Source organism: Perna viridis, chromosome 12, assembly GCF_037379345.1.
Source record: "Perna viridis isolate PV_CMFRI_1.1 ecotype Kerala chromosome 12, ASM3737934v1, whole genome shotgun sequence".
NCBI lineage: Eukaryota > Metazoa > Mollusca > Bivalvia > Mytilida > Mytilidae > Perna > Perna viridis.
Genome location: NC_142456.1, coordinates 2,975,898 through 2,992,850, shown reverse-complemented (window position 1 = coordinate 2,992,850; position 16,953 = coordinate 2,975,898). Strand labels below are relative to the sequence as shown.

At 34.8% G+C, this 16,953-nt stretch overlaps 1 protein-coding gene across 2 annotated transcripts in view; it reads right to left on the bottom strand.

Moving 5' to 3' along the window:
- Positions 1 to 16,953, bottom strand: part of LOC148600773 (uncharacterized) — a 41,015-nt gene that overhangs the window by 5,086 nt on the left and 18,976 nt on the right. For both annotated transcript variants that reach the window (XM_088555596.1, XM_088555598.1), the window contains 6 exons: positions 12,388 to 12,491; positions 8,295 to 8,404; positions 7,580 to 7,691; positions 5,422 to 5,726; positions 3,894 to 3,950; positions 2,019 to 3,227 (listed from right to left, as the gene is read on the bottom strand). In XM_088555596.1, the coding sequence (XP_088411722.1) occupies positions 2,019 to 3,227; positions 3,894 to 3,950; positions 5,422 to 5,726; positions 7,580 to 7,691; positions 8,295 to 8,404; positions 12,388 to 12,491 (1,897 nt within the window). The remainder of the gene's footprint in view (positions 1 to 2,018; positions 3,228 to 3,893; positions 3,951 to 5,421; positions 5,727 to 7,579; positions 7,692 to 8,294; positions 8,405 to 12,387; positions 12,492 to 16,953) is intronic.

Genomic DNA, 16,953 nt, shown 5'->3' with positions numbered 1-16,953 from the left:
AGCATTCGAATATGAATATGGCCCAAACATCAACTTAGTATTAATAATATAAAATTTGTTTTTTACACTTGAGGACACAATTAGATCTACGAAACTATGTCAACACCAAAGAAATAGATTTATATTTGCACATATGATAAACTAGATAAATGCATGAGTTCACTTAAAACGAATTGTTTCTTTGATGTTATGCTATATGTTTGCCAGAAATATTACTAGAAATATACCGAAAAGGACAAAATGAACAAAATCCCTGAACTTCGGGTACACTTCATGCAATTTTTAGTCCTTTAAATACAGCAATTTTCAGAAGTTCTTATATTTTCTCAGTTATTATGAATTCAAATTTCCTAATTCACAATGAATACTTTTGACATGTGTTGCTTAGTTATAGTTGTATTTTAGGTCAATATAAGTGGCTTAAACGCCCGTTCCCCCTTTCAAAAAGAATGATTTAGAAATTACGGACTTGAACTTTAAAATGAATTGATCAGTTTCATAATATTTAATCAAGTGGATACAACTCGTATATTACATGTTATATAAATCCGAAAAGCAGAGGACTTACTCTACTGGTACACCTAGTCCATGCTCCCAGTTTTTGGTGGAGTCCGAGTGGCCCATTTACTTTTGTTTCTTTATAACGAGAATGGACATGGTAAATATGTCAAAGAGAGAACAACCCCATTTGGATGAACAATATCAGCTCAAGGTCATCCATGTATAGGTCTTCAATAAACAATGAGGAAACTCTCTCACCACAAGGCAAATGGCCCAAAAACATTAAAAAAGGCCAGAATTGTTATTTTGGTAATTAAATGCTTTTCGTTGGGTTTTTTCCCTGTTTGGTTTTTATATTTGGATTGTTTTCTTTTGATTTATGCTCGAATCATGGTTCCCTTGGTTACTCTTAAGGAACCAGCAAAGCAAAATTCCGTGCTATGCATACCCAAAGTCGTAGAAGAAATTGATTCCAGAAAACAACTAAAAATACTTACAATATATGCCCCAAATATAAAAGCCACACACACCACATGTAAAATCAACCCATCGGTTTGGAACAGAGATTTTTGAGACAAACATTTTTCTGATCAAAGTAGTGACAAATAGCAACACCGTCCCACATAAGCAGGGAGTTGATATCAAAGAGCAGCCAATATTGATAACCACATATGTCCCGTATATATAAAGTCACAAACCAAACATGAAATCAATCCATCCATTGGGAGCCTAGATAGTTGTGACGAAAATTTGGACGAACGAACAGACGGACAAGGTTATTCCAATACAATACCCACTCGTTGATCATGATAGTTGTTTTCTGTTGTTTACAAACTTAACATGTCTTTTTTTAATGAATCGAAAGAACTTTCAAAAATGTATTGCGCGAACAGAAAACTACACCATAGATTTATTACAAAGGAAAACATATGCGATATACTACTTTGTAAAATTTCTCATTTTCAGTATAGTCATAAAGCAAACACATGCGGATTATTGGGGTTTTTATGATAATGATCGTGAAATATACTTTAATTGTAAATTCACTCGACGATATTTAATAATTACAATAATGTTTTCAAATTCCATAAATTTCTAATAGCATCTCAATACAAAAAGGTAGTATCATATAAAAAGAATTTCGCTCCATACTTTTTATAATTTTGTTTTTCTTCTCTACTTTTATACACACTCGAGTAAAATCATTTTCCATTTACGGTCACTGAATGACTGAATAACGAATTACATTTTTTATGCAAACACTCTAACCTATTGGCAGGCAAATCTCCCACATTCTTTTGGAAGGATTTCCGTAGACCTTTATAAGTCTTATGACTGATGTATGTTAATCACATTCCTGCGTGTTTGTCAATTTTAAGACGTGACTTTGTTTATCATATAAGAACGAATATTTAAAAAAAATCATTAATTGTGATACTATTGAAGTATTTCAGGGATATAATGTATATATATATATTGTATGTGGAGAGACCAAAAATAATCTGTCATATTTTTACCTGTACTTGATTCAAAGGCAACTGTCACTGATTTACTGGAGGTAGATGGAGCAACCATCGTTGTCAATAATTTACTAGTGGTAGCTGCAGTCGTTGGCGGTAAATTACTAGTGGTATGTGCAGTCGTTGTCAGAAATTTACTGGTGGTATGTGCATCGGCTGTTTGTGTCAATGATTTACTGATGGTAGGCAATGCTACAGCCGTTGTCGATAGTTCACTGATAGTAGGTACAGCGGCTGTCGATGTCATTGATTCACTTGTAGTAAGGACAGTGATTGCCGTTGTCACTGATGCCTTTTTAGTAGGTACAGTTGCAGTCGTTATATTTGATTCACTTGTAGTGAGGACAGCAGCTGCCGCTGTTAGTGATTCATTTGTGGTAGGTACATCGTCAGCCGTTGTCATTGCTTCACTTGTGGTAGGTACATTGTGTGTCGTTGTCATTGATTCACTTGTGTTAGGTACAGCGGCTGCCGTAATCACTGATTTACTTGTGGTAGTTACAGCGGCTGTCGTGGTCCTTGATTCACTTGTGGTAGCTACAGCGGCTGTCGTTGTCATTGATTCATTTGTGGTACTTACATCGTCTGCCGTTATCAATGATTCACTTGTGGTAGGTACAGCGGTTGCCGTTATCACTGATTCACTTGCGGTAGGTATAGCAGCTGTCGTTGTTATTGATTCACTTGTGGAGGGTACAGCGGCAGCCGTCATCACTGATTTACTCGTGGTAGGTACAGCGGCTGTCGTTGTCATTGATTTATTTGTGTTAGGTACATCGTCTGCCGTTGTCATTGGGGCACTTGCGGTAGGTACAGCGGCTGTCGTTGTCATTGATTCATTTGTAGTAGGTACATTGTCTGCCGTTGTCACTGATGCACTTGCGGTAGGTACAGCGGTGGTCGTTATTACTGATTCACTTGCGGTAGGTACAGCGGCTGTTGTTGTCATTGGTTCACTTGCGGTAGGTATAGCGGCTATCGTTGTTATTAAATCACTTGTAGTAGGTGCTGCAAACGTCGTTGCCTCGAATTTACTTGTGGTTTGAAAAGCAACAGTCGTTGCCAATGATTCACTGGTTGTAGGAGCAGCAACTGTCGTTGTAAATAATTCTCTGGTAGTTTGGGCAGCTATAGTAGTAGTTAATAATTCTCCGTAGTTTGTGTCAGCCGCTGTGGTTGGCTGTTCACTTGTTGCGTCATTAGATGCTATTGCAAACATATTTTTGTGTAATTTAAGAACGTGGTAAAGTGTATAAATAGGAATATCGCCTAAGTTGATTTAAGACAATCATGTTTGAAATCACAAAATAAATACAACAAATTGAGTCGTTGAATAAAAATGTATATTGATGTAAAAATCGTCATATGTATGCCAATAAAAGAATTGAAATCTAATCAAGTTAGTTTTGTATTCATGGGTGCAATATCATAACGGACCGACTTTGATGCGGGATAGTGTGCTTTTAGTCTTCAGTTTGTAGGTTTAAAAGGTGAAATATTTCTTTAAATTAAGAAATAATAAACTTCGAAAGTCAAAACAATAGGATAAAATGAACAGAAGCAAATTAATTATATGATTCAGAAACAAGACGTAAAGTCTCCTGTTTTCCCTTTGAAATGATGTTCGCTATTGACGTGTTATATTTTTTTCTGCATCGCTTCATTACATTACACAACTAAATGTATGCTTCAAATTAATAGTGAACGAGTACGTAATATAGCTTCAAAATATATTTTAGACATAATTGTATGCTTAGTATTCGAATTGTCATTGTTAATACCATCCCTTAAGACGTGCACATTTATTATCATGATTGTATGAAATTAATGTCTTTTCCTGAAATATTCTCATAACCATTTATGTCAACTTACTTTGTCGTGGATCCGTTTCTGTTCCATATATCATCATACTCCAATTTTCTAGTCTTACTGGGAAGTATAAAACATTGAATAATTGAGTATTGCAATTACTAAGAGTAATCCAGGGAACCAAGGATATAGCGGTAATCAAAGAGTAATCAAGGGAGCCAAGGTTATAGCGGTAATCAAAAGAATGTAATCCAGGGACAAAGACCAGACATGGAAAAACAGACGTACAAAACAAAGAACACAAAGTAAGAAAAATCATACAAAGTAACAAAACAAATGAGCAACTCAAACTCCACTAAAACCTGGGAGCATGGACTAGGTGCACCGGTAGGGTAAGGGTCCTCTGCTTTTCTAGAAACACCCGCCGAGTTGCTCATAAAAAGTCAAGTTTGGAGTGACCAGTCTAAAGCAAGAAATATGTGTTGCATTTCTTTCTGGTGTACCTTATGCTATAACCAAATTTTATTTCTCATGTATCTGTTTGTGCATGGTCTGCTACGTGCTTTTGTTATTTTGCCCATAATTTTCCCGTTTGACAACTCGGAAGACAAACTTTAAGGCAGATCAAACCTATTACATGAAACATTGTTTTCTGTCATCTTGCAAAAACCATCAGGAGAATGTCCTTTTTGGGTACAAATAATCAATTTTGTTGACTTGAAGAATAGAAATGTCTTATTCACAAACATATTCCGTATAGCTTACATTGAAATTTAGGGTGTCTTGTGACAATTGCAACTATGAAGCATTGATATGTATTGTATATTAATTAAAATTGCACTACGGTGATAAGGAAGCATTTTTCTTTATTTTTGCAAAGCATGTAAAAGCGTATTTCGATAGCTTGAACAATATTTTATTTTAGATTTATTGTCATTTAGGACTTATTTGAAGAAGAAATATATTTCCTCGTTTAAAGGGAAAGCGTTGCATTTCTAGGATTTTTTGTAAAAACCTGATAAACTGTAAAACTAAGTATAAGCACATGATTACTTCAATTCAAATACTTACGAATTAGAAATAACAAAATAATCAAATTATAATCGAGTATTGAATTATTGAATTAATTAGTCATATAGATGCATTCCACCACAAATAACAGACCACTTAAAAATGACAAAATTTTTGTTAGGTGTCCGGGTTCCTATGTTCTTTACATTAACTTGCACTCGTACTGAAATATGTGAAGTTAAACATATATTATTTTCAGTTTTGCGGTTAAATTGTTAATACATGTCAGAGCAGATACTTAGCTATATTTTGTTGCATTTCATTTTTGCAGTGGTATATACTACCTGAAAAGGCTTCAACAAATATCGATATTCTCTAGAAAGTTTATCTGTTAAACATTTCATTTAATGTAATGTGCCTTGGGGCTAGTTTTACAATGGTGCAAAATAATGTTCCCGAATATTTAAATCAATATATGTATGCTATAATCAATATTTCAAGCAAAATTATAAAAGTGTAAACATCCGTAATGAATAATAATAAAATACATAAATATGTTTACATTTTTTCTATGTGGTACCTTCACTTATAGATTTGTAAGAAGATATCTCTAAAGTCCAGTTTCCAAGAGGATTTTCCCACCAAAAATGTACGGACATAAACTGCCAGGTATGGTTGCCTTGGGCAATGTTGTCGACTGCATCAGTATATCTATAATGAAGTAAATGACTTCTTGTTCCGCTTGGGGATATGGCGTAAAGCTCTGTTGCTCCGCGGAATCTTGAGTATGAGAAAGTCACGTGAAAAATCACATGTTCAAGAAACAGAATGGACGAACAATCGGTAGATGAGAGTAAAATGGTGTCTGATACTTGAGATCCATTTCTGAAAAACATATTAAAAATCGTCAAAATAAAATATCTTTAAAATATATCTTCGCTTTCTATAGATAAAAAAAAACACACACACACACACACCGTACAGGCAGCAACCTACCGCGACGAGAACAATAAAACTTGCGCTCTCGTTTAGTTCAGGCGTAAAAGTGAATCCTGATGTTTATTGCCGTTTCCAATGACCTTAAAAGTTACTTGTAGACAGAAAAGTTATTATTTTCAATTTAAGTAAGGAATATTATTAGTAAACATTAAATTATCAACAAAATGACTTAAACGTTAACTCGTGTTTAATTAGGGATCAATTTTGTAAACTGGTAAACCCACTTTGTATCTTCCCAACTTCAAATCGACATATTCAAATGTTCGGTTGTCTCTTTCATTGGGTTTATTCATAAAATGAAGATTAGGATATAAGGGCATTAAAACATAGATATCAATACCACTAAGGAACGAGTTGTAAACTTTTCAGTATATGTAATGAATATGTGTTATTTGGTGTCGCCTGTAAAGAGATAGGTGTATTCTTAGTCAACTGGTGCACAATAAATAATTACGTAGTACACACTTTAAAATCAGCAACGACAGCTTTGAAGTGTCTGTATAGCCTATCATTTTCACGGGGTACTAATTCTTGTCGTATTTAAGTGATTCGTGAACAAAACTGAAATTTAATGCGGCAAAACTTTGCATTAGTATGGGTATTGTTAAAAAAAAACAGTAGCCATGGTCAAAATACACTTGTTAAAAATACAATTAAAACATTCCTTGTTCTTATCATGGTCTTATTGCTTTAACTTTCAATATTCAAATTTTAGGCAATAGAATACGGAAATCCAGTCAAAAGTTGTGTAAATATTTTCACATTCACTTTCTTTCTAAAACAAAATCCTTATCCATATCATGGTCAACGGACATTAACAGGCAGTACATCGGAGACATTGAAATGGAAGCCAATACAAAGAAACAGGAAATTTACTTCAAAGAATTTCTGAATTAAATTTAATTCTCAAACAATTATACATATATAATCATTTGAGATATGTTTATATCCGTAGAGTATTTTCTTACAGCTATTACTTGTTGTATTGTCTTTAAATGCAAATTTCTGTCGTTGTCTATAACCTGTTTACACCAGAATAGACGTGATTTAAATGGCATATATGAATGTACTTTAAAGAATCAGGGTACATGGCAGGACAAGAATTTAAGTACAAGTCCACATAAAATTCAGACACTACCAATGGTAAACTGATTCACGGTAAAGAAAAATTAACTATAGAAACGATGCGTTTTTAGTCTACATATGCTATACTTTCACAAAACAACATTTTTTCTGCATTCAGATATGCACTTTTTAGAAAATCATACAGTTATCTTCCAATAAAAGCAACCAAATCAAGCCAAATCAAGAACGATAACTCTTGCAAAGTGCAAATTTCATGTACAATCTATATAATAATTATCTTAAAAGCGCAACAACCAAATGAAAAACTAAGACTGTTTGCATGATCAGTTACTGTGTCTGAACAAGAAATAAAACAGATTTTGGTGGGTTTTTGACATGCATGAATCCCCTTCTGTCTGATTTTTATAAAGACTGCAACTTAAATAGGCTTTGTAGCTCATATTTACTAGGCAAAGATACACATATCATGCTTTACATCATACGCAAAGATACACATATCATGCTTTACATCATAGGCAAAGATACACATATCATGCTTTACATCATAGACAAAGATACACATATCATGCTTTACATCACAGACAAAAACTACTAAATGCATTTTAGGTAGAGTAAATTATTAAATGTACAGCTAGTGTTGAATTAATACTTACTCTGTACCAGCCGCTTTGCTACAAGTTTTCTGTTCAGGAACAGTGTTCCATGTCTTGCCATTGTCAACCATTTGTTTCGCATCTATTAGACCGAACCCAATAACCTGACTTACTAAATTACAATAACTAGAATAAACTTACAGCTGACAGCACTTGATTGACTTACTAAATTACAATAACAAGAATAAACTTACAGCTGACAGCACTTGATTGACTTACTAAATTACAATAACAAGAATAAACTTACAGCTGACAGCACTTGATTATATGAATACTTAATTATTTGCAACGTTATCAATTCGTTCGTGACTAATTAGTATGTCATACAAATGTAATGAATTTAACTCTACCCAACAATGCTTGTTAGTCTCGTACTAGAGTTATTTCAGATCCAGAAGTTCTATTGTTTAAAGCATTCAAAACCTGACCCTTTAGCTTTCTACTTCAGGGTACACCAACATGATACACAGTTTTCAGAATTGTCCATGTTGTGCTTTATTACAGGGCTTATAGCTAAGCATCATATTTATGTATTTATTTTTTTTAAAAGGTTGTAATCGTTAATATAGCAAGACTTGCATGTTTTATGCATCTTTTGTCGATGAAAACATGTTATAATAGTGACAACACAAATACAAATCCTACTGATTTTTCATTTCTTTTCAGCACCGTTTTAATGATCAATGTAGAAATACTGAAAACGACAAATTCTCACCTTCTTTTCCAGCGCCATTAATAGTCCAATTAGAATACGTGTCTTCAAAACCCTGCCTACTTGATGACAACACTATCAGGTGCTGAATATCTCTCCACGTCAATAAATTACTGTTAAAAGATAGATAAATCTTAACCAAACCGAAGCTTTGTAGCAATCCTTAGGAACTTCCAGTTCGTTAGTGTTTATTCTGAATAAAACGGTATAACATCACCCCTTCATACGATATGAAAACCAAAATTCACTTTTTATGAGCAACTCGGCGGGCGTTTCTAGAAAAGCAGAGGACGCTTACCCTACCGGTGCACCTGGTCCATGCTACCAATTTTTAGTGGAGTCCGAGTTGCTCATTTGCTTTTGTTACTTTATATGTATGATTTTAGTTACTTTATGTTCTTTGCTGTGTATGTCTGTTTTCCATGTCTGGTCTTTGTTCCTGGATTACATTCGTTTGATTACCGCTATAACCTTAGTTCCCTTGATTACTCTTTCACTAATGTCATAATGCAAAATATCTTCGGAAACTCTACGTCCCTATATTCCAATATTTTCAAAGGTTAAAACCAACTATAATAATTTAAGGTTAATAATAGACATTTTATGCTTTAAACATAAACTTGTTCCAATGCAAAGATTTTCTTTGCAAACTTGAAAGAATATTGGAGTAGAAGAATGATATAATATACTAACATACAGAAAATTATTCTTATGCAATATCAGTTGTATCGAAGTGGTCATCATGGGGACCAATATTTGACCTAAACGAATATAGTCCAAGGGTAAAGGTACACGCAAAGTTGATAATAAAATGTTAAGTCCTCGGTAAACGTAAGAGGTAAGGAAATATGTGACTATGACACGGTGCACAAATCGATTTTCCTGGTGTACATAGATACACCGGAACATTCCAAGAGTCCATGATGAGGACCATAAAACTTTTGTAGGTATGAATTCAATCTTGAAGCAACATAATTTTGTTCAAGATGGCTTATTATAATATTGTAAGAAGGCTAGCATTATATGAAACATTCGTGTAGTTACGGCAAGATCTAGAATAACCTATGGGTTACGATATGAAAACAAACTTCATACCTAGTTGTTGAAGGGATGAGGCTGCAGCTGAATGGAAATTTGACAATACGAAATGAGAAGTCATCGTCTTTGTCGTATAGTTTTGTCATTAATTTTCCTATACCATCGATCTCTTATTGTATGTCAAGATATGAGGTCAAGATCGAGAAATGTCATTGACCAACACCAACAGTGCTAGGGTGTAAATTTTACAATGGATTGCCTAAAATGTTTTAACACTTGCACAAATTTCTTTTCAGGGAATGCATTTGTAGTTTTCATAAATATACTCGACAATGGCATACAAAAATGGTATGTGGCGATATGATAAGAACTTGAACACATTAAAGTCTGGCAGATTCTTTGCTAGAGCAAAATAAAGAAAAAGTCATGAGACCTTTAAACAGTATATTGTTAAAGTAAAGAGAATTCATGGGAACGAGAACTAGTTATTATAACAACATAATTTAAATATAACGAACTGGTAGAGACAATAGACATAGACACGAAATGACAAAATGCACTATTAAAAGAAATAAAAGTTAATGACTACTCTGAACATGGATCAGGTACACCGGAAGGGTAAGCGTCTTATTTTTTTTTCTGGAAAAAAAACAGTCGAGTACTTCAAGAAAATGTCACTTCCAGGATACATGAAATCGAGAAGAAAGACTGACTATGACACGTTGAACAAATCGGTTCTCATACTACAAAATTATTGGATACCGCGCGCGAAACCTGGCCACCATTCATATACATACAATATATATAACTGAGACCAGTATTTAGTCAATGAAACAATATAGATAGATGACGATTCAATATTGAATTGTTTACAGTTCACTTACACGTGCACATATGGAAAGGCACAACGTTCCATATAATAAACCAATTGACAAAGTTAACGTAAGATATAAGTGTAATTACAAATTGTGAAAAGTTACAAAAATGGTAGGGTAATCAATGGAACCGAGATTCAAGCGGAAACCAAAAGAATGTTAACCAGGGACAAAGACCAGACATGGACAAAATCAGACCAACACAACAAAGAGCATATCATAAACAAAAAAAAAACAAAACAAAACAAAACATACAAAGTAATAAATGCAAATGAGCAACTCAGACTCCACTAAAAACTGCGAGCATTGACCAGGTACACTGCTTGGACAAGCGCTCCGTACTTTTCTAGAAACATCCGAGTTGCTCATAAAATGTCAGTCCGGGATAGACTATGGGAAACTATGACAACTTGAAGAAATTAGTTTTCATGGTACAGATGGATACATCGTAACGATCCACGACTTCATGATGACGGCCATAAAATTTCTGTAGTGTTGACTTCAATCATGTAACAACATAACCCTGTTCCAGAAGCCTAATTGTTAAGAAGTCTAGCCCGATACAAAACCTTTGCTTTCTAACGGCAATCTCTATCATAACATATGAGTTGTGATATGAATACTCTATACGCAGGTGCTGAAATGATGAACAGATGAAAAATAATTTGACAATAATGAATGAAAAGTCATCGCGTTTGTCGTATAGATTGGTCAATCTTTTTTCTTTACCATCGATCTCTAAGTATAAGATATGAGACTGCAATCAGTTTCTGTAGTATCCTTAATATCAAGTTCTTTCGGGTAGATGCGATGTATTAAATCTCAGAAACTAAGATCATCTAAAAATAATACGTCATTAATAAAGTGGAAGAGTAATCAAGGGAACAAAGGTTATAGCGATAATCAAAAGAATGTAATCTAGGGACAAAGACCAGACATGGAAAATAAACATACACAACAAAGAATATAAAGTAACTAAAATCATACATACAAAGTAACAAAAGTAAATGAGCAACCCTGACTCCACTAAAAATTGTGCATGGACCAGGTGCACCGGTGGGGTAAGCGTCCTCTGCTTTTCTAGAAACACCCGCCGAGTTGCTCATAAAAGTCCGGGGTAGAAAAACGAGGAAAGGATAACCATGACCCGTTGAATAAATCAATTTTCATGGTGCTGATGGATACACCATAACGATCCACAAGTTCATGATGACGACCATAAAACTTCTGTAGTGATGACTTCAATCTTGTAGCAACATAACCCTGTTCCAGAAGCCTATTTGTTAGAGTTCTAGTGCGATACAAAAAGTCTGCGTAGTTTCAGCAAGCTCTGGCATAACGTACGAGTTGTGATATGAACACTCCAAATGCAGGAGCCGAAGGGATGTTGCCACAGATGAAAGGAAACTGAGATTTAAGGATCTAGCTCAACGATATTATTTTTTTGGGATCAGATCAACTATTAAGTAAGCCTCGTAAGAGTGAAGTAATAGGTCAGCGAGTAGATCAAGAGGCGCACAATTTGTTCCCAATTTGAAAACAGGAATTAATAGAGGTCAACTAAATTGCTGACAGTAATCTCGGATATCTTGCTCTTTGGTTTGTGTTTTATTTTCAAAATCCATACTGCAATCGCTTTATTTCAGCATTTAAAATAAATTGACAGTATATTTATTGATGATATACGGTCATTGTCAGTATATAATACTTTGACTGCGTCTAATTTCTTACCCTTGCATGAACTATCGGGGTGTCACAAGTTTGGAAGAAATTTAATTTACACGCCTAATAAAATGTACAACTGATTAAAAAAGATGATGACTACAGTTTAAAGACAATACCTGCGTATTGACTAGAAATAAAAACGATATACGAATTCGGCACGAATCGGAAAAAAAGTTTGACGAAGCTTCACGTTTTACCCCAATCCTACGCCTTATCCGATGATAAATTGTTTTTTTTTTTATCAAGTATATACACAGTTATTATTTATCTATGTGATGCTTGAATACCTGAAATTATTTTTTTTATAATGTCCCGTTTTAAAAGGTCAAATGCCCCTACATCTTTATCATACCTAGGTGGTGAGTATTTTAATGTGGAGAAAGAAGTCCGGAATTAAGTCCTAATATTATAATGGTAATAATTCCCTCTTGGCATCTAAGATACTAAGCAGTGCTTACTTTGCTTCTAATGTCAAAGCTATAATTCCTGACACAATTGGGGTAGAATATGACGTCCCTTGAATACCGCTACTGCTACATCTGCTAGTGATTGTTGTAGTGGTCTGAAATATTAACAGTACAATGACACATATCCAGAGACCAAGATAATCAAAAATAGAACTTGAGTTCATGAAAAAAAAAAATACATTCTGTATTGTCATACTCTTAAATGATACGAACAGATACTAGAAGTAAATATATGTTATAACGGAAAAACACTTATATTGTATGTACAATACAATTACAATTATTTTGTTTCTCAAATTTGCTTCAAATCTTACTAAATGTTTAATTCAATGCAAGGAAAAGTAACTCCGTTTTTCACCCTTCTTTAGATCTCAGGCTTGTATTCCTTGATCCATAGGCTTTTATAGTATACATTAAATTTTCATGATTTTTTATAAATAGACCAGGAGTTTCAATTTAACTTTTGATCATGTTTTTCAATTAAGGAAATGTCAAAAATAATTTATAGGTCCATTCTAGAAACAAAAGGCACGAACTTTGGTACACCAGGACAGGTCAAACTAAAAATAGACTTTTTTCTACTTCACTATTATTTTGAGTTCATAAAATAGACCCATTTTCTGAAGCATTATTTTTCATGAAAATACTGTTTTACCTCAAAAACAAGTTTTTTGTGTCATAGCGTGATATTTACCCTGTACTTTTGATGCAAAATGATAGTCATTTGCCAAGAAACAAAACAGGAAAAGTCCAAAAGAAGCGCACTATATTTTTAGCCTCCATGTTTAGACATATACCCGCTCAGGAATATATAATACCTTTATGGTGATAGAATTGAAAGATTTTGATTGTTTTAGTTCTATTTTGGTTTAAACAAAACACTATTGTTAATAGATAAAATGAATATCTGAAAGGTTTCCAAAGATTTCAAATTCATGATGTCGTAATTCAATGATGGTGCATCATAAACCTCTAAAGGCAGGTTGGTAAAAAAACCATAAATATAAGTATCATGACTGTGTATGAATATTATGTAATGTTTATATATGACATGCTGTATTTAATATAAAACTACATCTATAAAAATCAGTTCGTTTGTTGGGGTTTAACGTCCGAGCAGCAATATTTCAGCTATATTCAGACAATGAACATGAAATGGATATAATGAACATGAAATGAAAAAAAAAAAAGGATGGGTCACAAAGATAATTGGGTCGACAAATTTTGATTGCCACTGGAAAAAGGGGGGATGGGTAAGATCGGGCAATTTAGCCTCCTGTGGCGGAGCGCAAAGGTTCCTACTCCTATCGAATACCACAGCAGGGTTCTTTAACGTGCGAGGAACGTGGCATCTTTCCCAACACGGTGCACCACTATGGTATGCGGTCAGGTTTTCCGTATTATAGCCTGACAACCCCAGCATGTAATACGCCAGGGGTACCCCATTCCACCACCTGGGGCACACATCCCAGTTGCTCTGTGGGCAGAGCGCCTAGCCCCCGGCTAGGTTTCTGAGCACTATTTAGTCGCCTTATACGACAAGCTTAGCGCTGCTGCAGGCCTATTCTTTTATCACCCGGACCTGCACGGGGGTATAAAAATCAGACAGAAGGTGATTTATGCATGTGAAAAACCAACCAAACTTATTTTTATTTCTTGTTCACTGTTACTGATCACATAATAACTCGTAGTTTTTCATTTGATCGTTGCGCTTTCGACATTATATAGACTGCAAATGAAATCGGCAAGAGTTATCGTTCTTAATTTGATTTGATTTGGTTGATTTTGGTGGAAGAGAAACGTGTGACTTTTCTCAAAAGTACATCAATTTGAGTCATCCGTGGTTAAGTTGTAAGCGGTGAGCGATTGAACCATAAACAATGAGTGGTAAGATTTGAGCGGTTAGCGATTGAGCAGGAGGTGAATTTGGTAATTGAGTGATTGAGCGGTGACTCATATGCACCGTAATTTTCACCGAGTTATTGCAATCAAATAAAATTTATTTTATTATATTTGAAAAGACGAACTTTATAAACAATATTATTTTTCAAAACTGTTTTAAAACAATTTTACGCGGTTTGTCCTTTGCTACTAAAACTGTATTTACAAAGTATATAGAATTATATCGGGACCTAATGGAATTCAAAAGAGTTTTCACTCATATATCTTGCAAAAGACACGTCATTGTATTCAACAGTTGGAATGCGATACATATGTCACAGTCACTCACATTAAATTAGTATTGAGATTTTCAATACTTACTACAACAATTTCAAACCATTTTGGAAATTTTAAGTGTTTACACTCGTACGTTGTGTAAAATAAAATGCCATTTTTTTTATTGTGTATGTCTGTTTTCCATGTCTGATCTTTGTCCCTGGATTACATTCTTTTGATTACCGCTATAACCTTGGTTCCCTTGATTACTCTTTTAACACTAGGACTAAAATATATGTGCCGCTTTTACCCAATTGATATTAATATTGACAACTATGGATATCAAAAGTGTTTGCACTCATTTATCTTGTGAAAAAAGTTCATTTCATAATAGTTGTGTGTCGTAGTCACTAAATCTATATCAATATAGACAACTCTTACATTTAAAACAATAACTTTCTAAATTAGGAATATATAAGGAATACATCTCACTTTAAAGAAATTTTTCGTATTTAATGCCATTTTAGTTGATGGATCGGGGAAAGAATAATCAAGGAATCAAACACAAATTAAAGCGGAAATCAAACGAATATAATCCAGGGACAAAAACTAGACATGGCAAATAGACAAACACAGCAAAGAACATAAAATAACCAGAATAATACATACAAAGTAACAAAAGTAAATGAGCCACTCTGACTCCACTAAAAATTGGGGGAGCCAAGGCCAGGGGGAGAAGTAGGGTTATCATCCTGTGCTTTTCTAGAACACCCACCAAATTGCTTTTAAAAAGTCAAGTCCAGGGTAGACGAAAGAGGAAATGAAAACTATGACACGTTGAACAAATCAGTTTTCATTGAGCAAATTGATACCTGTAACGATCCACGAGTTCATGATGACAACCATAAAGCTTCTGTGATGACTTCAATATTGTAGCAACATAACCCTGTTCCAGAAGCCTAATTGTAGGAAGTCTAGCGCGATAAATAAAGTAAGCGAAGCTTCGACAAGCTCTAGCATAATGTATGAGTTGAGATATGTATACTCCATACGCAGGTGCTGAAACGATGTTGCCACAGATGAAAGGAAAGTTGACAATACGGCATGAACCGACTTCGCCTTTGTCGTATAATTTGATCAGAAGTTTTTCTTCACAATCGATCTCTAAGTGCAGGTCAAAATATGAAGTTGACATCATAGTGTCGGTAGTAAACTTTATCTAAAGTTCCTTTGAGTATATGCAAACTAAATAAACCCCGAAACTAAGATTGTTTAACGATAATATATCATCTATATAGCAGCAGCAAACGGATCTAGTCAAACGATTTGGATCAGATCAGCTTTAAAGTCAGCCTCATAAGAGTGAAGAAATATGTCAGCAAGTAGAGCACAACGTGTTCCCATTGGAATGCCCCGTGCAGATCCGGGTGTTAAAAGAATAGGCCTGCAGCAGTGCTAAGCTTGTCGTACAAGGCGACTAAATAGTGCTCAGAAACCTAGCCGGGGGGCTAGGCGCTCTGCCCACAGAGCAACTGAGATGTGTGCCCCAGGTGGTGGAATGGGGTACCCCTGGCGTGTTGCATGCTGGGGTTGACAGGCTATAATACGGAAACCTTGACCGCAAACCATAGTGGTGCACAGTGTTGGGAAGGATGCCACGTTCCTCGCACGTTAAAGAACCCTGCTGTGGTATTCGATAGGAGTAGGAACCTTTGCGCTCCGCCACTGGAGGCTAAATTGCCCGACCTTACCCATCCCCCTTTTTCCAGTGGCAATCAAAATTTGTCGACCCTATTATCCTTGTGACCCATCCTTTTTTTTTCATTTCATGTTCATTGTCTGAATATAGCTGAAATATTGCTGCTCGGACGTTAAACCCCAACAAACAAACCGACCGTTTATTGAAAAAAAAAACGCATCCACCACACTGGACGAATATTTGAGATTTGAAAATATCTTCTTCTGTATATTTGGAAGATGATTTGGAATTGCTTTATACAAGTTATCTCTACCAAGAACGACATATTTGTATCTAGGCGTACCGTCTTTGTTGGAATAGCGACCATGTATAATGATTTTAAGTCGGAATATTATCTTAATATTGGGAATAGGATCCACATTGAATTAATACCATTACGGGAGTAACACGTATCGTGGCAAGACTGGAGACCCTATTTGATAGCTGTGGTTATAGAAGTTAAAGTTTTGAAAGAGGTTTGGAAGTACATTTTATAGCTGTTTTTATGCAGCTTTGTTTGTATGGATTCTTTAGGGGTTTAGGAATCAAGTACAGATACGGCAGATCACAGGCAGTGTCTTTGGTAGAGAGACCAAAGGAGGATAGTACAGGGTTATGGTTTCCAATATCTCTTCTTTGGAAAGTGTGGTAGCAGTATATGT